General features: G+C 31.5%; 3 protein-coding genes across 4 annotated transcripts in view; 2 read left to right on the forward strand and 1 right to left on the reverse strand.

The window, feature by feature from the left end:
• The first annotated feature begins 4 nt into the window (after positions 1–4).
• On the forward strand, positions 5–1,257 carry LOC128201259 (uncharacterized). Its single transcript, XM_052897713.1, has 4 exons — positions 5–17; positions 554–853; positions 898–1,047; positions 1,199–1,257. The coding sequence occupies exons 1-4, from the start codon at positions 5–7 to the stop codon at positions 1,255–1,257; spliced, it is 522 nt and encodes a 173-aa protein (XP_052753673.1).
• Positions 1,258–1,599: 342 nt separating this feature from the next.
• LOC113522596 (oocyte zinc finger protein XlCOF28-like) lies at positions 1,600–6,014 on the forward strand. The gene is made up of 6 exons (XM_026908335.3): positions 1,600–1,880; positions 2,241–2,362; positions 3,456–3,665; positions 4,066–4,203; positions 4,457–4,531; positions 5,154–6,014. The coding sequence occupies exons 1-6, from the start codon at positions 1,735–1,737 to the stop codon at positions 5,888–5,890; spliced, it is 1,428 nt and encodes a 475-aa protein (XP_026764136.1). The 5' UTR covers positions 1,600–1,734; the 3' UTR covers positions 5,891–6,014.
• A 74-nt stretch (positions 6,015–6,088) lies between these two features.
• Positions 6,089–14,718, reverse strand: part of LOC113523037 (uncharacterized) — a 78,534-nt gene continuing 69,904 nt past the window's right edge. For both annotated transcript variants that reach the window (XM_052897672.1, XM_052897671.1), the window contains 4 exons: positions 14,175–14,299; positions 13,268–13,531; positions 11,532–11,721; positions 6,089–10,732 (listed from right to left, as the gene is read on the reverse strand). In XM_052897672.1, coding sequence (XP_052753632.1) covers positions 6,814–10,732; positions 11,532–11,721; positions 13,268–13,531; positions 14,175–14,299 — 4,498 coding nt within the window. In that variant the 3' untranslated portion in view covers positions 6,089–6,813. The remainder of the gene's footprint in view (positions 10,733–11,531; positions 11,722–13,267; positions 13,532–14,174; positions 14,300–14,718) is intronic.

Below are 14,718 nucleotides of genomic sequence, written 5' to 3' on the forward strand. Positions count from 1 at the left end.
GAAAATGTTGTACGGCCGTATACCTTACAAAATTCAAATACAACCTGTTTGCATATTTTCTACATAAACTGTGTCGAATATATAATTTAGTAATGTAATTGAACAAAAATTTTACATACACATTTTTTATACACTAGCCTGCTATGAATTGAGAAAAATAGCAACTGATGGTGTATCTTTCGTTCTCTTTTTACTATGATTTACAGTTTTTATTTCATCATTCCTTCTATGTAATTCCTTGTTCTCAGTTTTAGGCTCTACCGCAATAAAAAAATTTAGGCTACTTAAGGTCCAGTTTGGCGCATTCCGGTCCATTTTATCTGGCAACACTGACTATGTATTTCTCTATAGGAATTGTCTTTCAATAAGAATATGGTCCTTAATAATATTATATATCACTTCCAGCATTGTTTCCAATCCTTGTCTGAAATTTCAATCATAATGTTAAATGTTAAAGATATAGCAAATCACATTTATGTAAAAGTTAAATGGTCAATGTACAAATGTCCTTACAATTCATTGCTTAACTATCTAGATATTAAATGATAAATAGACTTAGTACATAACAAATTTGATTTTCTTGAATTTTTGAATAAGAAATCACATTTCTATGTCATCTATATTGATGGTTCTAAAAGTACAAATAGTGTTAGAGCAGCATATTATGATTTACAAAAAAATTCACTTAAAAATATTAAATTGGAAGAAAATTGTAGTATCTTTACAACTGAAAGTTATGCTATTGTAAGTGCTTTAGTATTTGTAAATAACTTTGTACATAATGTAAATATATTAATAGTTTCTGATTCCAAGAGTGTATTGGAATCTTTATATAATTGTAATTACTCATATAAACAAAATACTTTATGAAATTAAAGATCAGTTACAAACATTGAGTTGGAGTAAAAACTGAATTTGTGTGGGTACCCTCGCATAGTGGCATACCAGGGAATGAAGTTGTGGAACAAGTGGCTCGCCGAGACCACGTTGAGGATCAGTCGGAAATGTTGAATGTTCTGTTCACAGATTATTATCGACTAATTAAAAGTAATACTAAAGATAAATGGTATGCGGAGTTACAGCGAGACTTACCAATTAAACCTTGGTATAGCAAATTCAAATACTGCGGCAGGAAATTTATTATGACCATCAATCGCCTTCGTTTTGTGCATTGTTTAGTTCCGGTTCACCTCAACAGATTTAATATTACTAGTGGCAATAAGTGTGAATACTGTTTTAAAGACAATGCAGACATAAAACATATTATACTTGAGTGTCAAAATTTCAATATTCAACGGTTAAACCTTGTTACTGATATCAGTAACATTGCGAAGGAACATCCACAATGTGTTCCCCGCCGCGTTCAAGATTTATTATCCAACGAAACTTATTTTATGCTTGTTTTTAATTTCATTACTAATACTGTAGATAAAATTTAAGACATTTTTTATGTTATCAATATTGTTAATTATTTTTATTTGGTAATTTGTACTATATTTTCTTTTTTGTAAATATCATTTATGTTTGTGACTGAAGGCCATCCATTGTCATAAATAAATTAAAAAAAAAAAAACCTTTAGGTGTTTTTTTCTTATCTGTTTTTAGATATAGTCTCTGTAATCTGCGATGTATTCGCATTTATTTATATTTGCTTATATCGATGTTTTTCATTCATTGTTTTGTTAATTAATTATACATGGAAGGAAAGCAGGAAATCTTAAAAATAAAATCAATATGACAGAAAAAGTTGATTCAAATAATTCATTATTTTGTGCTTATTGTGGAAAAGAGTTTAAATATGAAAGTCAAAGGAAAAGGCACCAACAAAGTCACTCTCTCCCATTTCAGTGTAAAGTTTGCAAGAAAAGATTTAGTTTTATGTAAGTTTGTTATTATTTGTTATTGTTTTATTGGTTCTAGTAGAGTTCAGTAATGCACCTTTTAGTAGACTAAAATTTATCTGTTCATGTGGTGACAGAGTAAGGAGAATAAAATGTATCGTCATTCTATTATTGTGAACAGAATGAGATAAAATATTTGATGAATAATATATAGTATATGGTGGGCCTATATTGAGTATATTAGTGTAAAAGTCATCTACCCAGAATGGGCTAATTGTCTTCCTTTTGTGGAGAACCCACACCTAGCTAGAAGATGTTAAGTTTTTATGATATGTATAAAAAGTATAAAGAAAATTGATATATAGTAATTAATAAATTGAATATGAATGCATGTTACAGATCAGCATTACGTCGCCATGAGAAGCAACATGAAAGAACTGGGAGTGTTCAATGCACTGAGTGTAAAGGAAAATTCCGTGATGAGACATTACTTAAAAGACACATCAAATATGCACATAAAGGTGGTAATTACTTTTATTTATTTTTTTATCATGAAAGACATACAAAAGTCAAAGCAAACATTAAAATATGAACATTAAATCCCTTGGGAAATTTAATGTCCAATTAATATAATATTTGTATTATAGGTAATATTACTTGATTGTTTAACAGTTGATTATGTACTTAATCAATTATTATGAAATTCAGTATATATATATTTATTTTTTATACCATGAAGGTGGAAACAAGCATACAGCCTGTCTAAAGATAAATTGTTACTGTAGTCTATGGACACCTGTAAAACATATAATGGTACCCATAGTGGCCTAACTAGGTAATCAAAGGCCCTGGAACAAAAATTAAACTAACCTAAGACTACAGGGGAGTTTCCTGCAAGTTTCAAACAAAAATGTTGGTGACTTGTTGGCAATGTATTTGCCATCAAGTCTCCAACATTTTGTATTTTTTCAAATAAGTTGTCATTATTAAAGTTACATTTCTGGAATCTGGTTTATTTGTATTCTGTAAGTGGGATAAATTTTATTAGTTTCATTTATAGTTTGTTAGTCAGAGTCTGAGGGCCTGAACTTAGGGGCCCTGGGGTACTGCCCTATCTAGCCTTCTGGTAGCTACTCCACTAGCTATGGAAGATATAGGTTACTTTATCTTGGTTTATCAATATATCTCTTAAGTGGATGATATTTCCGGTAATTGCTGTTAGTAATACAAATTTTAAAATAGTATAACTAGTTATAGGATGAGCATTTAGTCAACAAGTCTAGCTAAAGAAATAGTATGAAAAGTTAAGCTTTATACTTATGTCCTTTAATGAAAACAACCATATTTTGTTGATATTATATTATCACAAAAACAATCTCGAATAAAATTAGTAACAAATGAAGATTTATTCAATTAAGTAATTGTTTGTTCTTACTACTATTGGACATCAGTAGATTGTCCTATGTTTAGATTAATTATTTGATTGTTTAAATTTTAATCATGTTTTGTTGAAACAGTCTATACCTACATGTTCCTTATAAATTTTACATTTAAATAAGATTTTATAACTTTATGCATTTAATTCTAAAAGAAAAAATAAATATTGTTTTACAGAAAAATGTGTTTGCTCACAATGTAGTACAATATTCAACAGTGAGTTAGCACTACGTACTCACATGAAAACGCACAAGCCCGAGTCAGAACGCAAGTATCGATGTAGTGCAGATGGGTGTAACAAATCATTCAACTTTGCACATCACTTAAAAAATCATGAGTTCACCCACACAAAAGCGAAACAACACTATTGTAAAATATGTGGCAAAGGTGACTTATATTGTTATTATAAAAAAATATTTAACAAAGTAGGCACTAGATCTGTAGCTATTCTTGGAATATGTGTTAGCCTGTGGCAGTTAAAATATATAATAAAATTCTGATTAAATACAGAGATTTAACAGATAAGAAATTTAATGAGAAATAATTGGCTTTCTGAGAAATGTGTTTACTTGCTTGAAATCTATTTTAATGTAAAATTTAAAAAACAAGTTCAATATTAAATATTTGTATACAGAAGTTGAATACAGATGCTATTTTTGATTTTTAACACTTCTAATGTAATTAAATAAATATTCAAGCAAATAAAGTTATCATTAATTCATAGGGGATAGAGGATGCTGTCTAACATGTCCAATGGTATTTATTATTATGTATTTAAATTCACCAGGATTTATACAACCTCATCATATGAAAACCCATATGAAATCCCATGAACCCGATGAAAACAAACTGTGCTGTATTATGCCTAATTGTACCAAGAAATTTTCTAATGAATATGCAAGAAAACGGCATCTAGCAACCCATAGTAAGTACATTTTTTTATAAAACTTGGAAAGATAAATAAGCTTATTACCCATTCGATAGAAGATAGTAATGGTATAGAAATGAATACAATCATCCACTCTGTTCTTAAAAAGAGGAATATTTCTGTTACACTTTATATTAAACTTTTTTACATCAATTGTGAACTCTTTTTGATGACTGTTATCTATTAATTTCATGATTGCCAATTCAAAGAATGAGGACAATTTTTATGTTTCTAATGTTTATAATTTTAGAAAATAAAATGGACAGCGGGATATCTTCCGATTCAAGCGCAGGCTGTGATGTTACACATGGACAGAACACTTCAGGTATATTATAAATATTATATTTAATTTCAAACATTATTGTGATCAGTGGCGTAGCTAGGTGTGGGCGAACTGAGCCCTCGTCCACGGCCTCGCACGTAAAAGAGGTCTCGCGAGACGTCTTTAAATGTGATGCCACCAAACTTAAAACACCAGTTTATTATAAAAATTAAATAAAAACTTAAAAAATATTGACCACACTTGTCTCTTTTTTAAACTTGAAATAACAACAACCAAACAATTCCTAGTTTTATTATATGAATTAAGTACTTAAGAAACAGTATGGAGCAGGACTAACTCTCTGCTTTAGCATTACTGTCAATCGAAGTAGATTTAGCTGCAAAAATCAATTAGAAATCCTTACTACAGGACTTGAGTAAAGCAAAAAGCTGAAGCTGATTACTTTTATAAAAAATTTAATCACTTATGTTACAAAAATATTTTTTTTTTTCACTATCATAAGTAGGTATGTCGTGTCGAAGCATGTTTGGTAAGATAGGTTTATTGGGTAGATATTGGGAACGAAAGAAAAGGGGCTCGGTTATGCGACTTTGCTCATGTCTATATTAGTCTACGCTACGCTACTGATTGTGATTATTTATTTTAATATTATGATATATTTCAGGTGTGCTACATAATAAAGTTGAATTTGGACAGACTAGTGGGTGCACAACTAGTGATATTAACACTTCATTAAATTTGGAAAAATCTCTATTGAAAGAAACACCTAATAATAATAAGTCAACTAATAATGACAAATTATCTAATGCAAATACAATTGATAATTCTACTGTTAGAGACTGTAAATCAGCGTTAGGTGGATGTATTATGGGTGATGGAACGGATATAAATAAAAATTGTTTGTGTGCTCAAATATCTTCTCCTGTCAACGAATATTACGATTTAATACCAGAAGAAAATAATCATAAATTAAAGGAGTTACATAAAAACGAGAATTTACAAGAAGTAAATAAAAACATTTATGCTAGTGATATAAGCGTGAAAAGTACAAATACTTGCGAAGGTTGCGATTGTGGAGGTGTTTTTAATACGAGTGATACACAAGTTACAAACTGTGTAAATATTGATAAAGACAGTGTAACATCGGAAAATGAATGTGGGTTTGGTTTGTCTAAAACAAAGGAAATATTTGACATGGAGACAAATGAAAACATGAAATTAGAAAAAAATGAAAATATTTTTGTATCATTCAACAGCTGTAAGAGTGTACTAGGAAAATGTATAGTTAGTGGTAATGGTACTATGGGAGAAGGATGCTTATGTGCGAGAATGGCTTTAGATGATCAGTCGATGATTGCTAAGGAAATTGATGAAATCACCCCACAACCAAATATTTATTGATAAGACTGTAACATATTTTAGTCAGTGGTCACATAAAATGATATTTAGATTTTTGTTTTATTGAAAATACTATTTAGAACATATCTATTGTTGCGTAGTATCAATAAAATCGTTGAGATATGTGTATATGTGATTGAGTAGCAAATATCCAAATTTGTAAAATTTTTCAAATTGTTATTGTTGAAATAAAATTTCTAGTTTTATAATTATTATAATTTTATATTTATTTACAAAGTAATTCTTTACAATTTCAACCATTTATACAAAATATATCTTAGTTAACAAATACTACATAATTATTATTTTACAATCAGACCTCACTTCTGCATATCACTAAATTAAGATATTTAAGAACAATTGGAATGTAGCTATTACTTGCGAGTTATCACAATACGGCATGGCAGACAATATTTTCATTCGTCACGAGAAAATATACATTAGACGTAATTTATTAATACATTAAATCGAATATTTCATTCAAGAATTAATTTTGATAATATAATTATAATATACACAGCTATGGTAACAATTTATAATAGGATATTTCAAGTAATTCTTTTTGGCTGAAGTACCCATTCAGAAACATCTACACTCTTTTGGAAACATCATGTTAGGGTATATATGTGAATCAATAAATAATTCTAAAACCTCACGATGATGACTCTTTTCTAGATTGACTAGTCTAATAAAATTAAGTGTCATCAACTGACTGACAAAATCTAAATTACTATTCTTTAGTAGGTAGGTACTGTTTTAATAATATTACGGGGGAGTATCACTTCTTCATAAAGTGGTCAACTAATTAGAATCAATAACCTGCTTTTACATTGGTATAAAAAGTTTGTTTGATAGAAACTTGTTCGACAGCATCACAGGAAACAATCAGAATATAATACAAAGTACACATTAATTATAATATACTACTACGCATCATAATTAGTTACTGTATCCAATTTGGTTATATCTAATGTCCTTTTATCACTCTTTTTTGGAGAATCACTAATGTCGTTAAGCTCCTGTAGGTTCTTACTTTCATAATCCTTTTTAAGTGCTCCCCTTTCGTCTGTTTTTTCAGGTTCTATAGGAACAACACTAAGATAATCGCTTGAATCGTCATTTATAGCTTCTGTTGTCTCGGGAATAGCTTTGGTTGAATTGTTTAATATTTCATTTACATTGCTTTTTGTCTCAGAGATCTGTTTTCTATAAAGATCTAAGTCGTCAGTGTCTTGTAAAAATGTTGATAAATTTTCTTGCTCAACTACTGAATACATATGGTTTCCGGTACTCTCTTTGTTTGTTTCTATGTTTTGGTTCAAGGAGTGGCTATTCATCAACTCATTGAATGCTGTATCAGTTTCTGTGGTAGTAGTATCAGTTTCGCTTTTCGTTAATACTACTAATGTGTCATTATTTGCCGAAGTATGGACATCTGAAGTATTCATAATATGCTCTTCAGTGTTTTCGTTTTGAGTCTCGTTTAAGTTAGTTGGTTCTAAGTCGTGTCCTTCTTGTAATTTCTTAACGAGATGTTTATTGTTTTCCACCTCTGGTAGAAAAGGATTCATTTCTATTTCGTGATCATCATACTCAGCCGAATGAGAATGTGTGATATTTGTTAACGTACTTGAATGGTTACCAATATGACTAGGTATTTCATATATTTGAACGCCTAAATTGTTCCCTTGCGTTGAATTTAGATTTTCGGTACTTTTAGTATTATCCAAACCTAATACTACAGTCGTTGGGGTATTTGTGGTTACAGACAGAACTGTATTATTTATAAGAGAAATATTAACATCCGATCTTTCCGATATCTTGTCTGTATCTGTATTCTTTTCAGTTTCTGATACTTCCCAAACTGGTGCTGGTTCAACATTAGTAAAAGTTGGAGATTCATTCGTAGTTTGAGTCCTATTTTGATCATTTAAAATATCCGTAGATTCATTCGTATATTTTTCGGCTGTTTGATAGATATATTCGCTGATAGTAGTAGTTTCTATTGGTACGATATGTAATGAACTGTTGACAGGTGTTTCTTTAATGTTTTCTGTAGAACTTTGTTTTGGAAGGGGTTCAGTTGTTATATCGTTATTTACTCTTTTGACTCGAGAATCTTCATTATCATAATCTTGTATTACACCATGGAGAGGTACATCAGATTCCGTAATTTTTGTACTAGTTGAACTCATGTTATTTAAATAATCTGGTTCGAAGTCATCTTTGGTAACATCATGGTTAATTATATCATCAATTTTACTACTTACACTTGTTTCAGTCGTTTCGTGCTTTTCCATTTTATTTATTGCTTCTTCATAACTAATCTCTGTGATAGTTTCTGATAACCAGTCTGAATCAGTAGTAACAGTAGTGTCTTTATTTAAGTGATCAGTCGGCTCAGTAACATCAGAAATGTCGGTGTTCTGATTTTCAATTGATTTAGATGAGCGACTATAAAGTGTATTTACATTATCAAAAGTTATATCCGATTCATCGTCTTGAATATTTTTTTCGGAAGACGTTTTTTCCTTTGCTTCACTTTGATTTTTTTTATTAAGAGTGTCCATTAAATTTTTGTTCTCCACCGAATCAGAATATTGGTTTTTAATAGAATATTCATTTAACAGTTGTGATCCCGTGGTTGTAGTTTCTGAGTGCTCATTACCATCAAAATGAAATGATCTCGCTTGATCAGTGACAGATGTTAACGAAGATTTATTATTTTCAGTGTTCTCTAAATTATTTTCAGTTTTGTCATCAGCCGAGTGCAATGAGGTGTGATTGTATTCTATTTCTGTTGTTTCTTGGTTTTTCATGTTAACTGGAATTTCTGACAATGTTGTCGTTTCTATTGGTGTATTTGTATTTAATACTTGATCTTCGGCATTATTTTCAGCATTCATGTTATTGATGTTGGAAGACATTGTTATCGTAGAGTTTTCAGTATTAGGAATAGTACTAATTTCTGTGATTGTTTGGTGCATTTGTTCTTGTTTTTTAATAAAATCATTAAATGAAATGTCTTCATCCATATTATTTATGATATCTTTGGTAGTTGTAGTTTCTTGAACAAATTCATTATCGAAAGTTTTAAACGATCTTTGTTGTGTTAAATAATTTTCATCCATTTTATTCTCAATATTTCTTACAGTATTAGTTATATCAGTCTCATTGTTGTTGTTCTCTAGCCATTCATGATTAATTGGGTCTTCAGTGTTATTGTCTGATATATAGGTAGTAGAATCATTCTGTTTCTTAGTTTTACTTAAAATAGAAATTATTTCAGGTTTTGGTTCATAAGATGGTTCATTTATAATATTCGGTTCAGATATTGAGACCCTGGATGTTGTTTTAATAGGATTTTCACTAGACTGTTCTTCATGGATTGCAGTTTGGAATGTATTTTGTTCTGAATCGTGTTTTGTTTCTGTTTCAAGGTCTAGTTTCGGTTCAGGAGTTGGTTCAGGTTCTGACTGTAATTCCGTATTATGCGATTCAGGTTCCGTCCAGTTTTCAGATAATATTGATTGGTGTTCTGGATTAAAATATGAGTCTGTAGTTGTTTTTGTCTCTAGAATTTCTTTAGCAGATGGTAGGGGTTCAACACGAGGTTCAGAATCTGATTCAGATTCTGCTGTTGGTTCTGCTGTACGTTCGATATTTAGATAATGTTGTGCTGATGCAGGCGTAGCTTCTGCTTGTTCAGATTTTGGTGCCGGCTCTGGCGCAGGCTCCGCGGTTGGTTCTGCGTTTGGTTCTGGCTCTGGTGTCGGTTCTAATGGGTGTTGTTCTACTGATGATTTAGATACAACTGTAGTTTCTATAGCTGGTTCAGATTTTGCAGCTGGTTCTGCAGTTGGCTCTGCAGTTGGTTCTGCTGCTGGCTCGGCGGTTGGTTCTGCTGCTGGCTCGGCGGTTGGTTCTGCAGCTGGTTTTGCAGCTGGTTCTGCAGCTGGTTCTGCGGCTGGTTCTACAGCTGGTTCTGCAGTTGGCTCTGCAGTTGGTTCTGCTGCTGGCTCGGCGGTTGGTTCTGCTGCTGGCTCGGCGGTTGGTTCTGCAGCTGGTTCTACTTTTGGTTGCAGCTCCACAGCAGGTTGAGGTTCAGCAGTAGCTTTTGGTTCTGCTGTTGGTTCAGGTTCTGGCACAGATTCTGAATTTGGTAATTTAATAGGTATTGACTTGGGTTCAGAATTGGTTTCTTGTTCAGAAGAAGGCTCTGGCTCTGGTTTTGGAGTATGTTCGTTATTGTGCTCTTCGTTCATATTACCAAATATATGAGAAAAGTTGACATCAGCTTCAGATTGTGTAGTTGTTTCTGGAACAACATGGTGAGATTCTTTCCAGTCAAAATTTCCATTTTCAGCAACATGTACTGACTCAGTATTTGGTTTTTCTTCTTCTGGTATAGACTTACTTGTGCTCGGATTTTCACCAATTCTCAGAACTTTGAACTCTTTTTGTTGTGTGTCTTCGTTTGAATCTTGTTCTTTTTCTTCTGTATTGCTATATATTGGCTGTTCAAGGTAAGGTACACAATTTTTTGAATTCATCATATCTAATATTTGGCCGTGTGGACAAATACAAGTAAAATCAAGAGTAGTTTCGTCGAACTCGCATTTGTATTGACAATCGTAATTTGATATTTTACATAGGTCCAGAACAGATCTTGTGGTCATTTTGTCTTCGGCGATGTGATAGATATTAATCATTCTGTTGTTTCTACCTAGATAGTTATCGAGGTTTGATTTTAATGATTCGGGTGTCAATAAGTCTTCAGCAGGTTCATGTTCTTTAGATCTTGGTTTCCAGTGAATCCTGTAGGTTACGATCAGCGAACCCTCTCTGTAAGTAAAATAATATACATGGTTACAAATCTACTAGTACGGTACATTTATTACAGTTTGTATGTAGACACTTTTAATTTTTCGTTACGACATTGTGGACGTAAACGGAAATTTTAAAGTTTCCATATAATTGCATATATATTGCACCCTTATTATGACGCGACAGTAGAATCGTACGAAATCGTGTAAACTATAAAAGCGCTCCAATAGTGCTTAATTAATTTAAAAATTTCTTTCTGGATTAATGAGAGTTAATTTCATTCTGGGACTGTGACATTTTTAGGAAAATGAAATGTATTTAAAGGGTTAGCAAATTTAACGAAATGATTTATATATGTGGGGGCTATGCAGTGGTTTGTGGCTTTTGGTCCATGGGTGTGTAGTCTATTCCTGTAATGATCATTTAAAAAAAGGCCGATTTGCTATAATCTTCTGAATAGTCATGTTATATAAAAAAATTGCATTATCGAAATTTTTTTATATAACCTGATAAAAAGATTTCGATAATGCAATTTTTGTTTCAAATAAATTTTATTTAAAACGTCAAATTTTAGATGTATAATTGGATGTTGATTTCAGGAATGGCAATGCATGAGGAGTACCATGGGCGTTAGTGTTATTCTGTAATGTCCATGTCTTCAAGCAATGGTAACCATTTTTCATCAGGTGGGTCATCAGCTTGTTTACCATTTTAAGTACCATAAAAAATTATAATTCTTCTAAGTGTGTGATAAATATAATACTAATACGAGAAGAAAATGTGAATAGAATGTTATAGTAAATTTTATAATACCAACCTGACATCTACTACTTCAACCATAATTTCGTCGTCACCATGCTCTAATGTGTTCCTGTCAAACAGCGCCCTTTTTAGGGCATCACTGAAGGTTTTAACAAATTCCTGGTACTCTGGACTTTCAGGGTTGCGCATCGCATTTGTGAATTCTTCGTTGTCGATCCTCAGCTCACCTTCCACAGTTTTTGGTACTGTAAGAAGATAAAAAGATTTTTTATATTTAAACAACTGAAATTAGTTTGGTTATTATTCTTTTTTGGGAATTAATTTCTTTGACACTGACGAGTTATAATTAAGTCACGTAACAGCTGTTAATTTTATAACTATAAATTTATGAAAAAAATTGAAAGGTCCCGACATAAACCTATATAAAGAGTTGACCTTGAAACGCCTGAACAAATCTTCATAGTCAAAGTAGATCACGTCAGTTTAAAAAAATCTGCATTATAATCGGTCCATTTGTTTAGGAGCTATAAATTCACAAACAAACATACAGACACTTTAAACTGTTAACACTATTCTTTTTGTAGCAGGGGTGTAGCATTTGAAATATTTTTTTTTAAAATGTATTTTTTTCTGATAGAATTTGGCGGGAGTTTAAGTAGAATTAAATACGTTCAAAGTTATTTTTACACTGGTGATATGATTTACAGACTAATCATTCGATAATGCATCTGACTACTCCATTTGGAATAGTAGTCATACGACTATATTATATTTATATAAGTTATGGATTTCATAATTTGGTGTATTTCTACACATTATTACTTCTGACTGATGTGCTGGATATTTATACTCTAATTCGTATTCTTGAGAAAAGATCTGTAACCATAGGTATCCGTATTTGATACTATTTGGCGGGACTTCAATATTTGTTTAAATGATTTAATTTCTTTTTGCAATGCAATTGTTAACACTATATTCTTCAAATACATATTTAACATATATATGTTTACCATATATTGTAGTCTTAAAGGAATTAATTAAAAGATTTTTAAGTCGTAAAAAAGTTGAAATCCGTATTCATATTGGCGGATCTAGACTCGAATGATCCTTATTAGTATCCGCGAATACAAATTTTAATTATCTGACATATAACGTACCTTATACATTACATATAATATATTATAAATTGTGTAAGAAATTAGATTTAGCGTTTTTTGTCTGAGAAATAAGAGAATAAGGAGTCGACATGAAATGTTCATTGAACCTCCTCTTTCTGTAATTTAATAGAATTTTGCCACATCTTTCCCCCAACTTAAGGTCACATAAGTAATTGATGTTCATAGTGGAATGAGAATTTTGTTTTCTGCGAACAAAAATTTTCGCATGACATTTAGTGCAGACACTCGAGATTAATTAGATTTTAAGTAAGTAAACACTTTTAGTTAGCGTATCAAAGTAAACTATAAACTATGCAACTATAAAGCAGCATCTAATTTGATGCAGTATGTTTTGCGTGATGCTAAACAGATAGAAAAAAAAAAATCTAAAATGAATATTTTGCTCTTATCAAGATTTCTCATTTTTTTCCTAAATATGCCCTTTGTCTATCATAAACATATCTTTAAATATCGTCTAGTAACAATTTTATTATAGTTCCGGTATCACATAATTTTTTGAAAATAAAGCACATCTCGTGTTATTCGCTGATAATATAACTTTCTTAAGTATATTTTCGATTTTATCCATTACAAACAAAAAATGAAATATTTCCTTTTTATCACATAGACTTACCATACATAGATAAATCCGATTCATCCGACCCAATGGAGTGATGACTGTCGTCATTCTGCGTGTCTGGTCCGTGTTGTTGGGTTGTGGTTTCCACATTGTGGTCGTGATCGTGGTCGTGGTCGTGGTCGTGGTGGCTGTGGTCGTGACTGTGGTCGTGGTCGTCATGATCATGCTCAAGGGTGATCCCGCCCAGCGCGCGCGCAGAGCTTACTGATGAATTGTATTGCTCCAGAGTTGTTGGTGAGCTCGCAAATAGAATCCCAGCTGAAATGTTAATAAATGTTTACAGGAAATATTTTTTAAAATTATATTATCATATTTGTATAAAAATTGTTTAATTTGATTTAAATATGATACTGTTTGAATTGATTTGCTCCGTAATGTCATATGTAATATGGAATCAATATAGAAATATAGCTTGTCGATTGCTAAAGGAATTCTTAAAATCATTATATAATACATCTCTTTTTGTTTAAATCCAAGAAGAAAAGAGGTTGCATGGAAAAAATGGCACTGACGTTCCTTCTTAAGATTCTCCTGTAGGGGTTTGTTTTGAAGCTCACAATATATATTATTACTAGATGACACAGAAAATGCTGTTCTACCATATAAATTAGGGACAGTAAAACCTTAATTACCTAGCGGTATGAAATATACTTTACAATCTATTCCATGCCTACCATACATAAAAAATTCTTAAGATTGACTGGAAGAAATCCTTTTAAGGGATAATGTCCCCTATGTACATTTTCGTTCTAACCTCATATCTATATTAAAAATGTATGTAAAAAGCATAAATAAATAAAAAAATATCTTAATCGGACATGTCGTTTCAAAGGAGTGCGACCACAAACACCGTGGTGCAATATCTTTATATATATAGATTATTATTATCAATCTAACTTACTTGCTGCTAATACAATCAAAGCGACAATGGCGGCCACTACTAGCGCCAGTAGCGTCCAGCACAACGGTCGTTTGCAACCGCCTTTTTCACCGCGTTTGTCCGCTGTCACGTACAATTTCTCACCTCTGAAACAAGTAGCACAATGCTCTTACAAATAGGTTGATTTATTAAAATGATTTTTAATACATATATATTTAAATTAATTGTATTTTGAATGCAGAATCACGTAATAAGTATATTATCTTCAGAGTTCTGCAATAAGATTTTGTTGTACTAAGAAAATAGCTGTTCTTTTATGATAAAAATAACATGCGATCAATATTGGAATAAAAACTGCGTCTGAAACGTCTCCAAATACTTAGGTGAAATGAGAACAGTTGAAAATAAATTTTAGTTAAGAAATTCATCAGTATCATCATATCGGCCTTTAACTGTTCATTGCTAAATATAAGTCTCCCCCTTGGGTGGTTTTGCCAGTAGTTGCCATGCTTGGCAAGCGGATTGGCAACTGCAGTTAAGTTTTAGATGTTTTAAGAGGGACGCT

Source organism: Galleria mellonella, unplaced genomic scaffold, assembly GCF_026898425.1.
Source record: "Galleria mellonella isolate WM207_F2 unplaced genomic scaffold, CSIRO_AGI_GalMel_v1 utg38, whole genome shotgun sequence".
Lineage (NCBI taxonomy): Eukaryota > Metazoa > Arthropoda > Insecta > Lepidoptera > Pyralidae > Galleria > Galleria mellonella.